The 16,929-nt window shown below is 31.4% G+C and overlaps 2 protein-coding genes across 7 annotated transcripts in view; one reads left to right on the top strand and one right to left on the bottom strand.

Annotated features, from left to right (window-relative positions):
* Window positions 1-970: 970 nt before the first annotated feature.
* The window catches only part of LOC126734349 (guanine nucleotide-releasing factor 2), a 103,060-nt gene continuing 87,101 nt past the window's right edge, over window positions 971-16,929 (bottom strand). For all 6 annotated transcript variants that reach the window (XM_050437935.1, XM_050437934.1, XM_050437932.1 and 3 more), the window contains one exon: window positions 971-16,529. In XM_050437935.1, the coding sequence (XP_050293892.1) occupies window positions 16,400-16,529 (130 nt within the window). In that variant the 3' untranslated portion in view covers window positions 971-16,399. The remainder of the gene's footprint in view (window positions 16,530-16,929) is intronic.
* LOC126734264 (uncharacterized) lies at window positions 8,440-9,381 on the top strand. The gene has a single exon (XM_050437806.1). The coding sequence runs from the start codon at window positions 8,440-8,442 to the stop codon at window positions 9,379-9,381; it is 942 nt and encodes a 313-aa protein (XP_050293763.1).

The following is a 16,929-nucleotide window of genomic DNA, read 5'->3' as shown; positions in this document are numbered from 1 at the left end:
CACAGGCCACAAATATAATCTTGTCACTTTTTACTGTTTATTTTGCTATTTCTGTTTTGCAGAAAACACAATAATATGTACATCTGTGATATAAACGTAAATGTACAAAATAAATCAGTTGACCAGCAACAAATAACAAACCTCAGCATACGATTTTACCTACCATACCCCAAGCTAAAATCACCTCAAAAAAAAGGGCGGCACTTTTCACAGTGCCCAGGGCGGCATTTTTTGTAAATCCGGCCTGACAATGCATGTTAAAGAGTTTTCGGCACCTGTCAAAATCAACATCTCAATAAAAAATCGAACGAAATATCAGAACCACACGGAAACCACGTTTCGTCTTTTACTATTGTCTGCTTAGGGCTCATGACTGGGAATACTGCTTTTAAATGTAAAGTACAGTCAATGAAAAAAAGTCTAATTCCGACAAAAACGACTTCATGAAAAACTTATTTTCCAATACAAAATTAAAATTTCTATATTCATTATGAGCGTTCATGCAAAAACAAAACGATTTACCACAGTCCGTGTTAGCATAAAGAAATAAAAACCATTTTCGTAAATATCCACTCTAATTATGTTGACAGTCAAGTAATACTTTAATAAATAATTAACAATAGACGATACATTCGGTAAGTTTTAGAATTCGTCAGGTGCAGCTTCTGTGTTATGTTTAGCCCTTAAAAATATGATTAAAATTAGTTCGTAAATGACTGATGACAAAATTGTTTATATTTTAAATTTGAACAGTAGATAGAACAAAAAAAATGGAAGGAATAGAAATGACAGGAAATTTTTTAATTAAAAATTCAAACGCACACCATGAAAATATCCCAAACTCGAAAAAAAAAGTTTCTTATATGTTTTTATTTTTATAAATACCGATTCAAACTTATTTACCTACATACTATCTTACTGATAGTTCACCAAATTCATTTCTATTGGGGTAAAAATAAAATAAAAATAATGTGTGTTTACTTCGATTGTATTATTATCACGCTACAACATAAAATAATAAAGCACTAATAAATTACAATTTTAAAACGAAGACAAATCTATACGTAACGAAAGTGAGAAATAACAAAAAGGTACAAACGTACAACAAAGTATTAGATCAGTATCGTGTGTAAAAAACAGACGCTACTAAAAAATAAATAATTAAATATACATAAATACTTTTTATATACAACCCTTACAACAACGTTATGTTTGTGATACAGACAATTATGATGTGAGCTTAAAATAAACAAAATATCTCGTACACAATGAAATAAAAAAAGAATAATAACCACAGTATCTATAATTAAATTTTTATTTATTTTACGCTTGTGCACTCTGCTGAACACTATCTTATATCAAAATCAGCACACTCTTTGACGTAGACTAAAATGGAGATTATGGCACCGTGTTTAAATATTATTTTGAAAACTAATGCTTTTTTTTGTTTTAGGTTATAAACATTGCCTTAAAAGGATAAATTTATATGACGTATTGAATAATTATATTTGCTAGGAGCTCTACGGATTTTAGATAAATATTTACAAGAATGTCTTGCTTTCCTGATTATCTTTTTTATGTTTTAATTTTGAAAAAATCAGTAATTATACCAAAATATGGGATGGGGAATAAAAGCGCTGCCAAAGTTTAGCGTTTGTTAAAAGTTAAGCAATTTATTAAAAAGTTTCATATTTAATAGCTTCCTTAGATCGTGAAGGGATACCAGCTATTGTACATACTTTTTCCGTAATAGTTTAGTCAGATTTTTTTTTCACATAACATTTATTAAACGTAAAATGACTTCTATCCCATTTTTACGTAATAATTTATTTCAGAAATGGATTATTACAGGCAAAAACTTCTTTTAAATTATAATTATTTATAACTACTTTTAGCACCTAAATAAAGTAGTAACAGTTCCTCAAACTATCACTGAAAGGAAATTCAAATTCTCATTTTTTTCTTTTGTAATTTTTATTGGGGAAATCAAGAGGCAGAAAAATTTATTAATTAAATAATTAGCTTTTTAGAGCACATGGAATACAAGTCTCCAAAACTCAGAAGTATTGAGCAACTTCTATTAAAATAGAATGCACTTTAAAGTAAAAATGGGCGAGAAACCATATTTTACGTTTAAAAAATGGTGTAAGTAGGGGAGACCGGTGTCGATTGTAACAGGTGTCGAAAGTAACACGACCGACAACAGCGCCATTTTTTTCAATTTTATGGAAACACGCGTATGGGCCAAAGCAAAATGCGGTTCTGCTGACCCGTAATTCGTTTGAATATATCTTTCGTGCGTGCCGTTCGTTCTGTAGGCAAATTTTAATAAACTGCCGAAAAAGTAAATAAACGTGTCGTCACATTTTTGTTTGTGAATCCCAAAGTGTTAAGATTGACAATATTTTAAGGTAAGGGTAGGATTTGATACAGCTTTTGCTTTATTTTTTAGTGGATAGCAGTTGGCTGTTTTTTCTTAAGTAAACAGAAATGTACACTTTACTTTTGAAGGGTATTAGGTGTCGATTGTAACACGTACTACGGTGTCAATTGTGACATGTTACAATTTGTAACTTGTTACAGTTGACACCGTAGTACGTGTTAAAATCAAATTTGTTTTTTAACTTTATGCCGATTTTATTTATTTATCTGTTGACTCCTTGTTTGGCGAAATTATTTGTTGTCTTATTGTTATAAGCCAATACGACAACAAATAATTATCAAGTCTCTTTTAGAATATTTAACGATTTCTTTAAAAAATATTTTTTTCTTTATAGTCATAAAAAATGGTGAAACCGTGACCCAAGAAAGACCGACAGGGGACTGATACCTAAAGTTATTTATGAAGAAGCAGCAAGAAAGGTTATTGATAATGAGCAGTCTGTTAGAAAAGTGGCTAAAAGTTATGGAATGTGCCATGTTTCATTAAATCGCTTTGTAAATGCTCTACGTAATAATTTACAGCCTAACGTGGGGTACAATCCTTACAACAGGGTATTTACTGTTGAGCCAGAGTCACAGCTAGTCAAATACTGTGAAAAAACTGTTGATTTGTACTTTGGCCTCACTACACGGGATCTTCGTAAACTAACCTTTCAGTTTGCATCTGCCAATAGGCTTAACTATCCTCAAAAATGGAATGAAGTAGAACAGGCTAGTGAAGATTGGCTTGTAGCTTTCCTGAGAAGAAATCCTCATTTAACACTTTGCACACCCCAAGCAACAAGTCTTGCGCGAGCCATGAATTTCAACAAAGAAAATGTCTCCAACTTTTTTGATAAGTTGGCAACTGTCTTGGAAAGACACAATTTTGAGCCACAAAATATTTACAATATTGACGAGACTGGTGTGTCCACGGTGCAAAAGCCAACCAAGGTCATTGCAAAAAAAAAGGAACCAAGCAAGTAGGATCAGTAGCAAGTCAGGAGCGTGGAACACTTGTTACGCTGTGTGCGGCTGTAAACGCTGTTGGTAACGCAATTCCGCCAATGTTTGTGTTTCCCCGGTTGCATTTCAAGGTTCATTTTATTAGAGACGGACCTGACTAATAAAGTTTTGGTTTAATTAGACAATCACTCTTCACATGTATCCATTTCATTAATAGATTATTGCAGAGCAAATTTCATAACATTGTTGTCTTTTTTACCACACACTTCCCACCGTCTCCAACCACTGGATCGTGGTGTATATGGTCCTTTTAAAAAGTATTTCAACAACTACGTCGATCAATGGATGAAGAACAATCCAGGAAAGCGTATGACAATATATGATTTACCATCAATTGTTAAATCATCTTTACCTTTAGCCACTACACCAACAAATATTTTATCAGGATTTTCTTGCACCGGCATTTATTCCTTTAACCGTGGAATTTTTCAAGATTCAGACTTTCTACAATCAACGGTAACTGAAGGTGGTAGGTAACTGATGGTGAAACGGTGACTAAAGCGAAAAAAGGGAGTCGAATGAAAAGAAAAACTGCTATACTGACTGACACACCAGAAAAAAACTCTATTGAAGAACAAACTTTAAAGAAGAAAGTTTCAGTAAAACGGCAAATTGGCAAAGATGACACCACCAAAACAAAAAAAAATAAGAGCAAGAAAGTGAATAAAACAGTTAAGAAAAAACCGGTGGAAAATTACTCTTCAGATTCCTCTAATGATGACACTTTCTGTTTATTGTGTTCTGGATCATATTCCTTAAGCTCAGAAGAATGGATACAATGTAGAACTTGGAGAGAATGGGCGCATGTAACCTGCACAGATAAAAACCCGTTTTATGTTTGCGTAAACTGTAATTCTGATGATGAATTATAAGATTAATATTTTTGTATTTCCTATTTTACGTAAAAAATAAACTTATTTTAAGGTGAAGTATTTCATTATAACCTCTTCTTTACTTTTTGCGTCGGTATAGATGGTTGTTACTATTGACACCAGATAGGTGCCAATTGTAACAGTTGTCATAGCCTCCTAAAAAGTGGTATAGTTTTATTTTAGTATAAATTTTATGAGTTTAAATTCCGACAACTTTTATCGAACGTAGAACATATCCTTAGCAAAATAAATTTAGTTTTTTAGAGCGCAAGATTAACCAACGAAAAATAAAAAAGCATATTTTGTTACAATTAACACCGGTCTCCCCTACATTCTTACGAGGTTTATAGTTATAATCCCTGCAGTTTGGCAGTACTTTTGTGAATACCTTGTACGTAAATTTAGGCGTCGTACTATAACCATATAATATTTATTATCATTGAATCAAAAACGAAACTTGATGACCTTCTCGGAATAAGAAATGAGATATATATTTCGACTCGTTGAAAACTTAGTTTCACAAAAAACTTAATCGGAACTACAAAATGCTTATAACTCTGAATGAATGAATGAATATATGAATTGAGGATGATTGAATATTGAAATGAGAATATGAATTTTTCGCTCTCTGCTTAGAGGAGAACGGTATTTTAAATAATGTTGTCCATGTTACTGGTTACTGAATGCAAACACGTTATAATATTAAGCATATCATAACCCACACAACAATTTATAACCCGCTTTTAACTCTCATCACTTCCTGCTACCTTTAAATGGACCTATTTCTAGTCGTTAAAAACAGCATGTTGTCTTATGCGAGTAATATGCATATATTAATTTTTGCGTGCTAAGAAAATATTGGGACATATGTTCAGACGTTATACCAAATATATAGAACATAAATATTTAAAATTCCATGTAAAAGATTAAAAAAGAAAATAATTAACCGCCTGCTGTAAAAAATGATATTGACTTATCGCTTGTATTGTAACAAATATACTGTTATTATGAAAACTGTTCCAGTAACACTATAGAGAAAAAAATATTTATTTGAGACTAAAAATTTAATTAAGAAAATAATATAATGTGTAGAGACATTTTTTTAAATTATTTTCAAGTAGAATTACTTTTCTTTGTCCTTAGATATCTAGTTTCTGGAAAAGCATTAGTTTCCAAAAAATAACTGTAAAATGTTGCTTAAGAAAAACCGTTTACCAACCAAGAGCTCGCTAATCTCAACCTACGTTATTGTATAATCATAAGAGCAACAATGCAGATTTTTTCATTTATTATAGTCTAAAACTTAAAGCTTACAATTTAGTTAGGCCTCTATAATAGTTAACTTTAAAGTTAATCGAATATTTTTTACGAAACGTAAACGACATTATAATACTTTGACAGGGTAACATAAAATAAACTTATTGGATATCTATAAACAATTTACAACTAATAGATTTCGAAATGTTTCTGGATGAAAAAAATACATATTAAATTTTACTTGTGCAACTAATTAGTTCACCAAAATCATTTGGCCATCTATATAACTGTTCTATGTTTCTAATTATATTCTACAATCAAGACCACTAAATTTAAGACGAATTTTAAAATTATTTATTGTGAAACATTAATGTGTTGTACCAAACTATTTAAATTTCAAATTAATTTGGTACATTATTTAGTTCAAGTTTATATACAAGTTTTAAAATTTTAAAAGAGATTTAAAAAGATAGATCTATTTAAACAATATTTTCACCTAATGTAAATTATCTCAAAATTAAATATATATATTTTTTACTTACGTTTACATAAGAATAATATCAGCGTATTTCGTAGTTTTTGAATGACTAGAAGCGAATTTTTAAGCGACGTGTTACCTTATAAGACTTGGTTGTTTTCTTATTTTTTCCCTAAAATACTGATACTACTAGTTGGTTTATTTGATGAGTTGATATTTAAATCGTTTATAACAGTTAAGGAGGGTTTATATGAACCTTTTAATTTTAGTATGATTTATAACGTAGCGTAAAATCTCTCCACCCTCAGAAAAATCAGCTAAACCATTCTTTTCTTTATTAACCTAATAAGATAATATAAATGACTTATTTTATGAAGTTAAATTTTGAGTGCCCGAATATTCATTTTGTCTTTTTTTTCTCCAATTCATATGTTCTATGAATTAGTATTAGATTTTCTATAGAATAGTTTTTGCTATTCTAGGTGGGCAAGGGCAAGGTAAGTATAAAAACTTTTTTTTTGAGAAATATTTACTTTTAGGCTGGAAGAAAGACCACGCTTTTTCATAAATTTATTGTAGTTGTCTGTGTTTACCTTCTTTTCTTTTTCCCCATTCAATTCAAAATCTGGATCTTGAATGAATAAATAAATTTGTATCCTGGTGTTATAAATAAATACGGCAATATTATTACTGAAACCTTTTATGGATTAACTAGAATATTCGGAAAAAATATAAGCCGTAGTAGATTCAAAAGACAACCAATGCATTTTATAAACCATGTTCCTTAATAATGGATATTCAAGCAGGTTTCAAAAACACTTGAAAATATTTTAATGGTATAAGTTAATATCCGTTTATTTGATGTTTCGTTAATTATTAATAAAACTTTTATTCATAATTTTTTCAGATCTGAATTAAATGTTCTAATAATTGTGCTTAATATATTTCAATCATCATATTGAATTATAGATTAACAAGCACTAACTAATACTAGCACCGTTTGTCAACAAAGTTGTGAACACGTCCAAGTTTAGAACTAACTGAGATAAATCAATTAATATATTACAGATGGCGATACGTATGCCAGTTCGCGAAATATCAAGTGACATTTGGATTTTTAGGTTAGATTTCCATGTTTACAGTGCTGAGTGTAAAATCGTCGATTTTCTGTAAATGAAATGAAGGTAGGTTTTTGTGTTATGGACTTTTAATAAATGTAAATAATATTATTAGATCAAATGTTATATAAATTTATGTTTTTGCTGAAATCATACTTAAATTGGTGACAATATGATCTTATAAAGTTATGATTCCAAATGGCACCCGTGGGTATAAAGTTACTTTACTTACTTCGGCGTCCCTGGATATTTATTAACTGCAATCTTAGAATATATGAAATATTATTAAAATAGGTATAGAGGAAAGTCGCCTAATATGGGGTAGTTCAATTTTGAGCTAGAACTGGTTGCGACAGCTATTATCTGCATTACGTAACAACCACGAAGATGCGCCAGAAGCGCTTATTCCCTTCTTGAAGCAAAGACGTAGTTTGTTTTGACGTTTAAGGTTAAAATAAGTATGTTTGAAAAAAGTTTTTTTGCCTGTTGTAGATTTGGATATTTTAAGCGACTTAAAGGTAAGTTTTAAAACTTTTAATAATACTATTCTTTATTACATTTTGCGTAGTTTATGAAAATGAATATGATTTTTAAAAAAACATCTTAATGTTTGTAAAAAGTCGTCCCTTCCAAAAATCTAATTTGCTCCTAATATGGGGTACCTATCCATTCCTAATTTGGGGTACCCCATATTAGGAGATAATTATTTACTTTTTGATTAATACTAATTGAAATTATTAAAAAAAGGAAAGTTTGGGGCAAGCAGCATATGATTTCAGGAATTTTAGCTGTCAGACAAGGTCAGATGGGTTACAAAAAGAGTGCGAAAACCCACGATGTGCCCCAAACAACCTTGGAAAGGTACGTAAATGGTAAATGGAAGGCAATCCTGAAGATATTGTGAATTCTTCTCTGGGACGCAAAATTGTCTTTTCACAAGAAATGGAATCGCTGCTCGCAAAGCACTGCTTAGAAATGGAAAGGAATTTTTTTCGTATTACACAAAAAGATGTGTGCAGGTTGGCATATAGCTTATGCAAAGCTAATAATATAAAAAATCCATTTAGCGTAGCCAAAGAATCTGCTGGGAAGAAATGGTTTGCCAGCTTTCTGTCAAGGCACAAAGAATTATCATTACGAACTCCTTAAGGAATATCATATGGACGAATTAAATCCTTCACTAGAGAAAATGTTGCAGCATTTTTTGATTTGTATGAGCCACTTCTTGAAAAAATAAATCATAATCCAGCCAGAATTTTTAACCGCGATGAAACTGGCCTCACACAAGCACGTTAAAGTCGTGGGAAAAAAAGGAAAAAAACAAATCGGTGTTATTACCTCCGCTGAGCGTGGGTCTTTGTTAACCACAGTTATGTGTTTTAGTGCAACAGGAGTATACATAGCGCCCTTTATAATTTTCCCACGAAAAAACATGAAAATGGAGCTTATAAATGGCACAGGATCAAAATATGCGTGCCATATATCTGGCTGGATCCAACAAGAAATATTTGTGGAATGGTTTCGCCATTTTATTAATCTGACAAAGCCTAGCTCTGATGATCCAGTGGTTTTAATACTTGACGGCCATTATTCCCACACAAAAAATTTGGAGGTCATAACTGTGGCGCGAGAAAATTATGTTCACATAATATGCCTTCCACTACATTCAACTCATCGGATGCAACCATTGGACGTTGCTTTTATGTCTCCGTTTAAAACGTACTATACACAGGAAATTACAAACTGGCTAAGGTTGAATCCCGGACGTGTAGTAACAGGCTATCAGATAGGAGAACTGCTTGGGAAAGCCTACATAAAAGCGGCCACCATGGACACGGCCATCAACGGCTTTAGAAAAACTGGAATGTTCCCTCCTGACAGAAACATATTTAAAGAAAATGACTTTGTGGCAGAAGTGCAGGATATGTCTGGTGAAGAACTAGTAGAAGCAGAAATAGTTCAGGAAGAAAATATAGAAATAGAAACAATAGAGGATGAATTAGATAACAACGAGCCAAAAGAAAAAAGCCCTGAGAGACGGATTACCCTAGAGAGACAGATTACTGCTTTGAAACAGGTTACTCCTGCAAATTTAATGCCTGTTCCAACTACTTCTAAAGATATTATTAAACAAAAGAGTACAAGAAGTGGTAAAGCTGCGGTCATAACTAGCACGCCCTACAAAGAAGAATTGGAAGGCAGCATGTAAAAAAGAAAATTTTCTGGTTATACTAATTACTTAGTTATTTAAAACCAAACCAACAGAAAAAATTAAACCTTTTCAACAGAAAAAAAAATTATCAGTGGCTAAACAAAAATGAAAAAAATGGGAAATCAGTATCCTGCTGTTCTTCTTCTTCAGGCTCATTCAGATGACGAGGTAGAAAACTTTGAGGAAGATGCTATTTGTATGTTTTGCGAAAGTCAATTTTCTGAAGATGTCAGAGGCGAGGAATGGGTGAAGTGCCAAGGCTGCTTCAAGTGGGCTCACGTTGAGTGTGCTGGTTGTGAAAGAAGCCACTATATTTGTGACTTTTGCGTTACAAAATAGATTTGTTTTGTCTTTTTGGTTGCATGTAACTTTTAGGTATTTACTTTAACAAATAATACGTATTATTTTTTTAGTTTTTTTTAATAAATAATACTTTTATACAAAAAAAAACAAACATACTTCGGTTATTTTTAGTTTCTACATATTAAATTGGGTACCCCATATTACGAACTTGGTGTACCCCATATTAGGATACCATGGCTCCTAATATGGGGTGGTGCAACTTTTTTTTTAATGTTGCATGTTTTCTTCTGCATTTAATTTTTAACATCTTTCCTTTTATCAAATCCTTAAACAGTGTAAAATGAATCGTAAAATATGGAAGTAGTGTTTAAAATTAACTTAATTTTTTTATAACAGTGTTTTTAAAAAAAGTACTCCATATTAGGAAACTTCCCTCTATACATTTTTATTGAATTTTTAATTCCAGATGCCAAACGTAGGTCGATGTGGACAAGAAGAGAAAAAAAAACTTTTATTGTTGTTGGTATATTGTCGGATATTAAAGATGTAAGCAACATTGGTGAAGACGATTTTGATGAAGGAACGTTCCTTCGCTTATAGCCGGAACATGATTCTGATCCTGCAGAACCTCCTAGAGGAGAGTCCGTATTATGTAATTCAAATTTAGAGGTAAGTGACGAAAATTCTGATCGAAGCGAACAGCAAGTGGAAGAAGCCTTTCACTCTGAATACGTGTTACCCCTTTTTATGTGTAGAAACCAAAATCCCCCATTTACTGTACGATTTTTTTTCAAAATGAACAAAACAAAACTTTTCTTTCATAAATTTTGAATGCAATATATTATTCACGAATAACAAGGAAAATAATTTCATATTTCAAGTTATTTTTTGATGACAATTTAATCCAGCATATCAAACAAATTTGTATTCAACACAACAAACTGGAATATGTTGTATCTCTCAATATCTAGGAATAAACAACAATCTTATCTGGTATTCCAGATAAGATGTAGGAATAGTTAAGATGCCCAGTTACCGTATGTATTGGATTCGATATTCACCTATTGCTGATGTGCAAAAAATAGATTTGATAAACTGAGAACTCAAAATTTGAGTTGTATTTAATACATCTTAATGACAACACAAATTTGCTGACTCATGATCATCAAGACTATGGTGAACTTTTCAAAGTTCGCCCTCTAATAAATGTTCTAAAATTTAATAAAGGGGAAATGAAAATACTTGCAAGAGCTGGAATTAGTGGGGAAAAGGCACCGTAAAGGAAACATTACCTAAAACATTAAAATAAAGTTTTTACAGATAATTGCTTCATATCCTATAAATTGTTGTGTGAACTTAAAAACTTGGGAACATTTGCTTGGAATTGTAAGAATTGCAAGACTGCCTGGATATCAATTGAAAAGTTACTCAGTATTGAAAAGAGAGGGTAGGAGCTCGTTTGATTTTTGCACTAATGAGAGTGAGAATATCATTAGTGTCAAATGGTTTGACAATAAAGCAGTGCACATATAAAATAGTGACTTTTATAGGACTGCAGCCTTTACAAAATATAAAGAGATGGTCCTCAACGGAGAAAAAGTTGATTGATGTGTTTTAACCGTATGCTGTCCAAATATATGGACGGTCATAATTTGAAGGATATACTCATATCCTTGTACCGAATAAAAATTGATGTCACTTATTAAGACCAATAGATAATGTAAGATTTGATGGATTTTCTCACTGAACAAAATACATAGAATCAAATCAAAGATGCAGAAAATATCTCAAATCGTACACACCAATCTCTTGCATAGAATGCAAAATGCATCTATGTTTGTCAAAAGATGAAAATATTTTTATTACATTCCACAGATTAACTGAAATAATTTAAATTCTTACATACGTATGTATGTATTTCATTTTTTACCCGCTGGTTCCAAATGGAGTCACCTTTTTTTTCTAAAAAAATTAGTTTTCAAAAAAAATACGATTTTTGCAATTTTTTTTTGTATACTTCATAAAAAAATGTTGAAATGACAAGAAAATTAACATAACGCTCCAAAAATAAATGAAATAAATTGAACGTTATTTTTTATAACTGGCAACAAGGTGTTCCTTATGTAGGATCTGAATTTTGTTATGCACGCCATGAAAAGAAACACGATTTAACTATTTTTCTGGGGTACCTTAAATTACGACCTAATTTTACGCCAATTTCGAATCATCCTTCATATTGTTTTTTTTTTAAGTTTAGCATTACGACTGTAGTATCCTGCTCAACTGATTTGACCCATTGTACTTAACAATTATTGGGATTTTTATTTTAAATTTCAACTCACCAGTAAACCTAATAATATTATTCTTAATAGAATTTAAAATTAGATTAAGAATAGTTGAAAGACAATTTTATAGTAAACCTATACATTAACATTTAATATGGTAAGGTTTAAAACAAATTCCAAAAATACTTTTTAATGCTTGGTTTGATGTTTATGTATTGACACTTTTGTTACAATCGCAACAAATATTATTAATATTTCTTAAGCTATTGCTTATTAAAATTAACATTTAATATATCATATATAATTGTAGCTAAAGTGTCAGATTTCAATGCGTTTTATAATAATTTAGGCCAGTTTTTCACTCGATACCCTTACGGCTCTCTATTGTTGGGTATGTGATTTTTATTTTATGTAATTCTTATTGTAATTCTACTGGTTACACATGGGCGATTTATTTTAAATTACACACACTATATAGTAAACATCAATTTTATCAGTCTTGTTACAAAATGCCTATTTTTTGGGCAAAATACAGATATGTGTGTCTGATATTGAATTGATCAAACTTTAACCAAGCGCCAAGCCTTAATTTAATGGAAAATTAAATCTGTATTTTACCCACGCTTATCGAAGATAATGTCCAAAGTAATAGGGCAGCAATATTATAAGTAATGAATGAACGGCAATTTAAGACGTTAAGCAATAATGTAGAAAATGTTTAAAAAGTGTAATAATAATAATAAATGTTTATGTTTTAAAAATTTCTTACCCTTTAATAATCGGAAACTCAAATATAAGCATTAATTAAATCGTTCGGGGCAACAAGGTACATAAGCCACACATAAGCACACTTTTAGTCAATTCAGGTTCCCATATCGCGTCCCCACACTATAAAACTCAACCTTTGACTATTTGATAAGAGATGGCGCCGCTGTGTAAAAGTGTCTCGTTTACAAAATTTGCCAAGCGACCAATTTTTGTAGCAAGAAGGCACGAACTTAATAAATATATCTGGACTGCCAATCCATTGAAAAATAAATGACCACTACTAGGTGGCCGCCATTTTGCGTGATTGTGTCCTTTCGCGCTGGTCATTGTAACAAATTTCAGTGGTGCCAATTATAGGGAAACAAAGCAATCAAAATTTTTGGGAGGCCATGTTTACAAAAACGAAATAAAAACTAGAAAGTTACATTTAGTTAAGAATTTAAGATAGCTGCATTAGTTCTGATATTTTTCTTGTACTTGTTTAAGAATCTCGGTAAAATTTACGAAGTTTTAATTGAGTTACAGGGAAAGATGCATGCACTTTAAAGTATGTGTTTTATTGTTCTCATAAACTTTTGTGTCTAACGAATCCTAATACCATGAAAATGATGGTCTTCATTTAAATTTTTGAAATAAAATTTTTTATTATACCCACTTCAACAATTCTAACCTCTGGCACATATGTTTTTGGAATATGGTTTAAAAACAATGTCAAAGAAAATGATCAGATGGTGAATAAATAACATAAAATGATGTAACTAAAAAGAATTAGTAAATGATGATGCGTGAATGAAAAACTGAAATTAGTAATTTAAAAGAGGTAGAAAGAGAAGCTCTACAAGTAAATGTTCAACTGGAATGGTCAGTATAGAAAAAATGGTGTTGGATATCAATCCAAGATTAATTAATATTGAATATTTTAATTTTTTTAAATTATTTTTCGGAATGTTTAAGTTGGGAAATCATAGGATGGTTCTTTAATAAGTAACTATTTTATTTAAAATCCATTTTTCTGCGAAAATATGCACATTGTTTTGCAGGCTTGTAACCTTACTGACCTTGCGCAATGCAGGCCAAATGCATTGCCAAAAATTGGAAGGAAGTACGCGCAATAGTATTTACACACACTTGCAAGTAGGTTTTGTAAAACAGCTAACCGCTAACAGCCGGTGAGTTTCCTGCAGTAATTATTTAACGAATTAAATTAAGCTTATAATAACGAGTTAAATTAAACTTTACCTAAAGTGTGAATGCCTGATATGGAAGGAACGATGAACTGGTAGCGCTACCAAGCCCGACTTCAACGAAGAAAGGTAAGCCATTATGCATCACTAATGTGCGTTCGAACATTTATTGAAAAAACGAAGATCCATATTAAATCTCAATCTATCTCAAAAACCTAACTAATACAGTCCACTAAATCAAAAGTCTGACGACGACAAATGGTATAGATGTTTCAAAATTTCTAGTTACTGGCAACTAGTTTTGCGACCTAACGAATACTCCTTAAAATAAAGCTTTCCAGAACATGGACAATATGATCCTGCAAGTGCAAAGTCATATTTTAAGGATATAAATTTAAGGCATTTTAAAATTAAGGTACCTTTGTTAATTTTTGAACTACGATTTTTATATAATATACATTATGTATAATATGATTCCGTTATTTATCACTGAAGAAAGTGCACGACACTGTACGAGTGACGAGTTTTTATATTTAGGTTTATGACAGATCACATGTCAAACGTCAGCGTCGTCAACTTGATTACCTTTATTTAATATATTTTTGTTGGCAACACTGTAAAATATTCAGAGTGACCAACATCAAAAGGACATAAAAATGGCGGCCAGGAGGCGGCTAAAAAAATTCTAGTGATTCTGAGGAGTCTTCCTGCATACAAATCAGGTTCTTTAATCGATAAGGATTATGTGGCGAATACTAGTTTATCTGAGAATTAATCTCCAGGCGATTTAACGGTAAGTTGATATTAGTAGTGGCTTATTAATATATTTATACATTTATTTATGCATCGATTTTTGTTTTAAATTATTTATGTATTTATACATTTATTTACGCATTCTCATTTATCATACGACTTATATATTATTGATGAATATAAAATTAACCAAATGTAATAAAAATAATACTTTTCAATGAAAAAAATGCATTTTTAAACTGTAAGTGGCTTATGCCCTTTTTGCATAAAATTAATTGGATTAATTTTTTTGTTTTAGGAGGAGGTGGGCAATCAAGGAGTATAATCAGAAGTCCAAAAAAGCAGGCCCTCCTAGGTGAAGACAATCCAACGAAAATTGTCTCAGGAAATACAAATCACGTATAAAAAGAAATCTGGGGATCTTCAAAAGGAACCAAAAACTTTAGAGAAGCCCCATGTTCGTGCCAAAAGAACTGTAGGACCAAATTGCAAGGCAGAGGAGTCAATTTTTCATCCATTTTGGGAATTAGGTTCCTATGATAAACGAAATACATATTTATCTGGTTCCATTACATCTGTTCCAAATAAGAGGTCGTATAAGAAAAAAATTAAGCGGCAAGAATCTTCAAGAACATTAACTTTTATTTACAAAGTTAAGCTAAATGGAGTTGATATTCCAATATGTAAGAAGAAAGTTTTGGCAGTGCATTAACTGCAAAATTCTGTAAAAGCGGGTTCGCAACATACAGCCCAAATATCAGATGGACGATCTACAGCAAAAGCAGATACACGCGGAGACATAACAACAGTTCTAATAAAATTTCGGAGGAGCGAATATTCCAAAGTCTGTTCCAAAATATGTGAGCCATTATAGCTGTGAAAAGAATCCTGATAAAAGTATATCTTGACCATGACATAAATATTTCGATTATTTACAAAGATTTTCATCCGCCTTGGTGTCAAAAAAAGAAGACAGAACCGGTAAAAGACAAATACAGACGCATATTTTGCTCAAAGTTTAATATTGGATTTAATTTACCCAAATTAGGTACTGGCGCCACGTGTGATGAACTTAATAATGTCATTAAAACAAATAAGGAACATCACGCTATTATTTGCTAACAAGCAATGGAGAGGGTCAAGCATTTTATTTGTACAAGACTTGGACTTACTAATAATATTGGTGTGCACAACTATGGAAATGGTCAGGTAACGATGACTGAGGACGTTGCCAAGCGTGTCAATGAAGAAATTGCAAGTTGCATTTTAAAACACTTAAGACCCCGATGCTTTACAGGTGACGAAGATATAATAGTATATACAGACAACTGTGAAAGACGGAATAAAAATTGGCTGCTTATTATGGTTGGAATATGATAAAATATGTCAAACATTTTAATTGCTTCTCTTACTTTTGACATTATCTTCCCAATTTTCTCATTCAACCGAATCACAAACCTCGTCTCACACAAGAAGTCTACTTACATGACAGGTAAAACCATTAGCTTATCTAAACTAGTTTAATAATTGCACAAAATCGATAACAATATTGCTCAGACGGCCTATTTCGGCCGTACTTCAATCACTTGACGAGATGGTAAAAATATATTGGAAAAATGAATTGCAAGTTGCCAAAACATGTTCGGTTTCGAAGCTTGCCGCCTTTTTTAAAAACAAGTAAGCTATCACGCTCGACTTTTTAAGGAAACAAAACTGTTTAGTTTAATATGCCTTTTTGCCACCTCTTGGTTTAATTTTTTCTGATAGTTTCCACATGGCATCTTCTCCAATATAGTCGTCGAAGTTTTGGAAAAACTGGATGATTCGTTCGTTCTTTTTGAAATCATATGTTCTGGAAAAAAAGTTGTTAGCATGAAGGGTTATGACTTTCAAAATATTCAAACTTGTTACTAAAAGGTCGATCAAATCAGCAAAACTAATTTTCAGCTGGTTATACTAGCGAAAACATAAATTAAAAGTGAGCACGACATTAATAAAATGTTAAAATGATTAATCAAGGGCAGTCACTTAAATAACTTCAATCTATTGTAGAGTTTTCCCAATAAGATTTCAAAAACAGATGTATATTAAAGATATGTCTTGTTAAATTGGGGAACGTTCTTGGAACTTGATAGATCTTTTTTCTTGTAATTATTAAGAAATGTAATTCGTAAAAAACCGGATATTTTTTTTACAGTAATTTCAAAAGACTTTTGACAAGGTAACAAACAACATGGTTTTCAAATTCAAAG

Source organism: Anthonomus grandis, chromosome 3, assembly GCF_022605725.1.
Source record: "Anthonomus grandis grandis chromosome 3, icAntGran1.3, whole genome shotgun sequence".
Lineage (NCBI taxonomy): Eukaryota > Metazoa > Arthropoda > Insecta > Coleoptera > Curculionidae > Anthonomus > Anthonomus grandis.
Note: the sequence above shows the minus strand (reverse complement) of the source record. Positions and strands in the feature narration are given on the sequence as shown.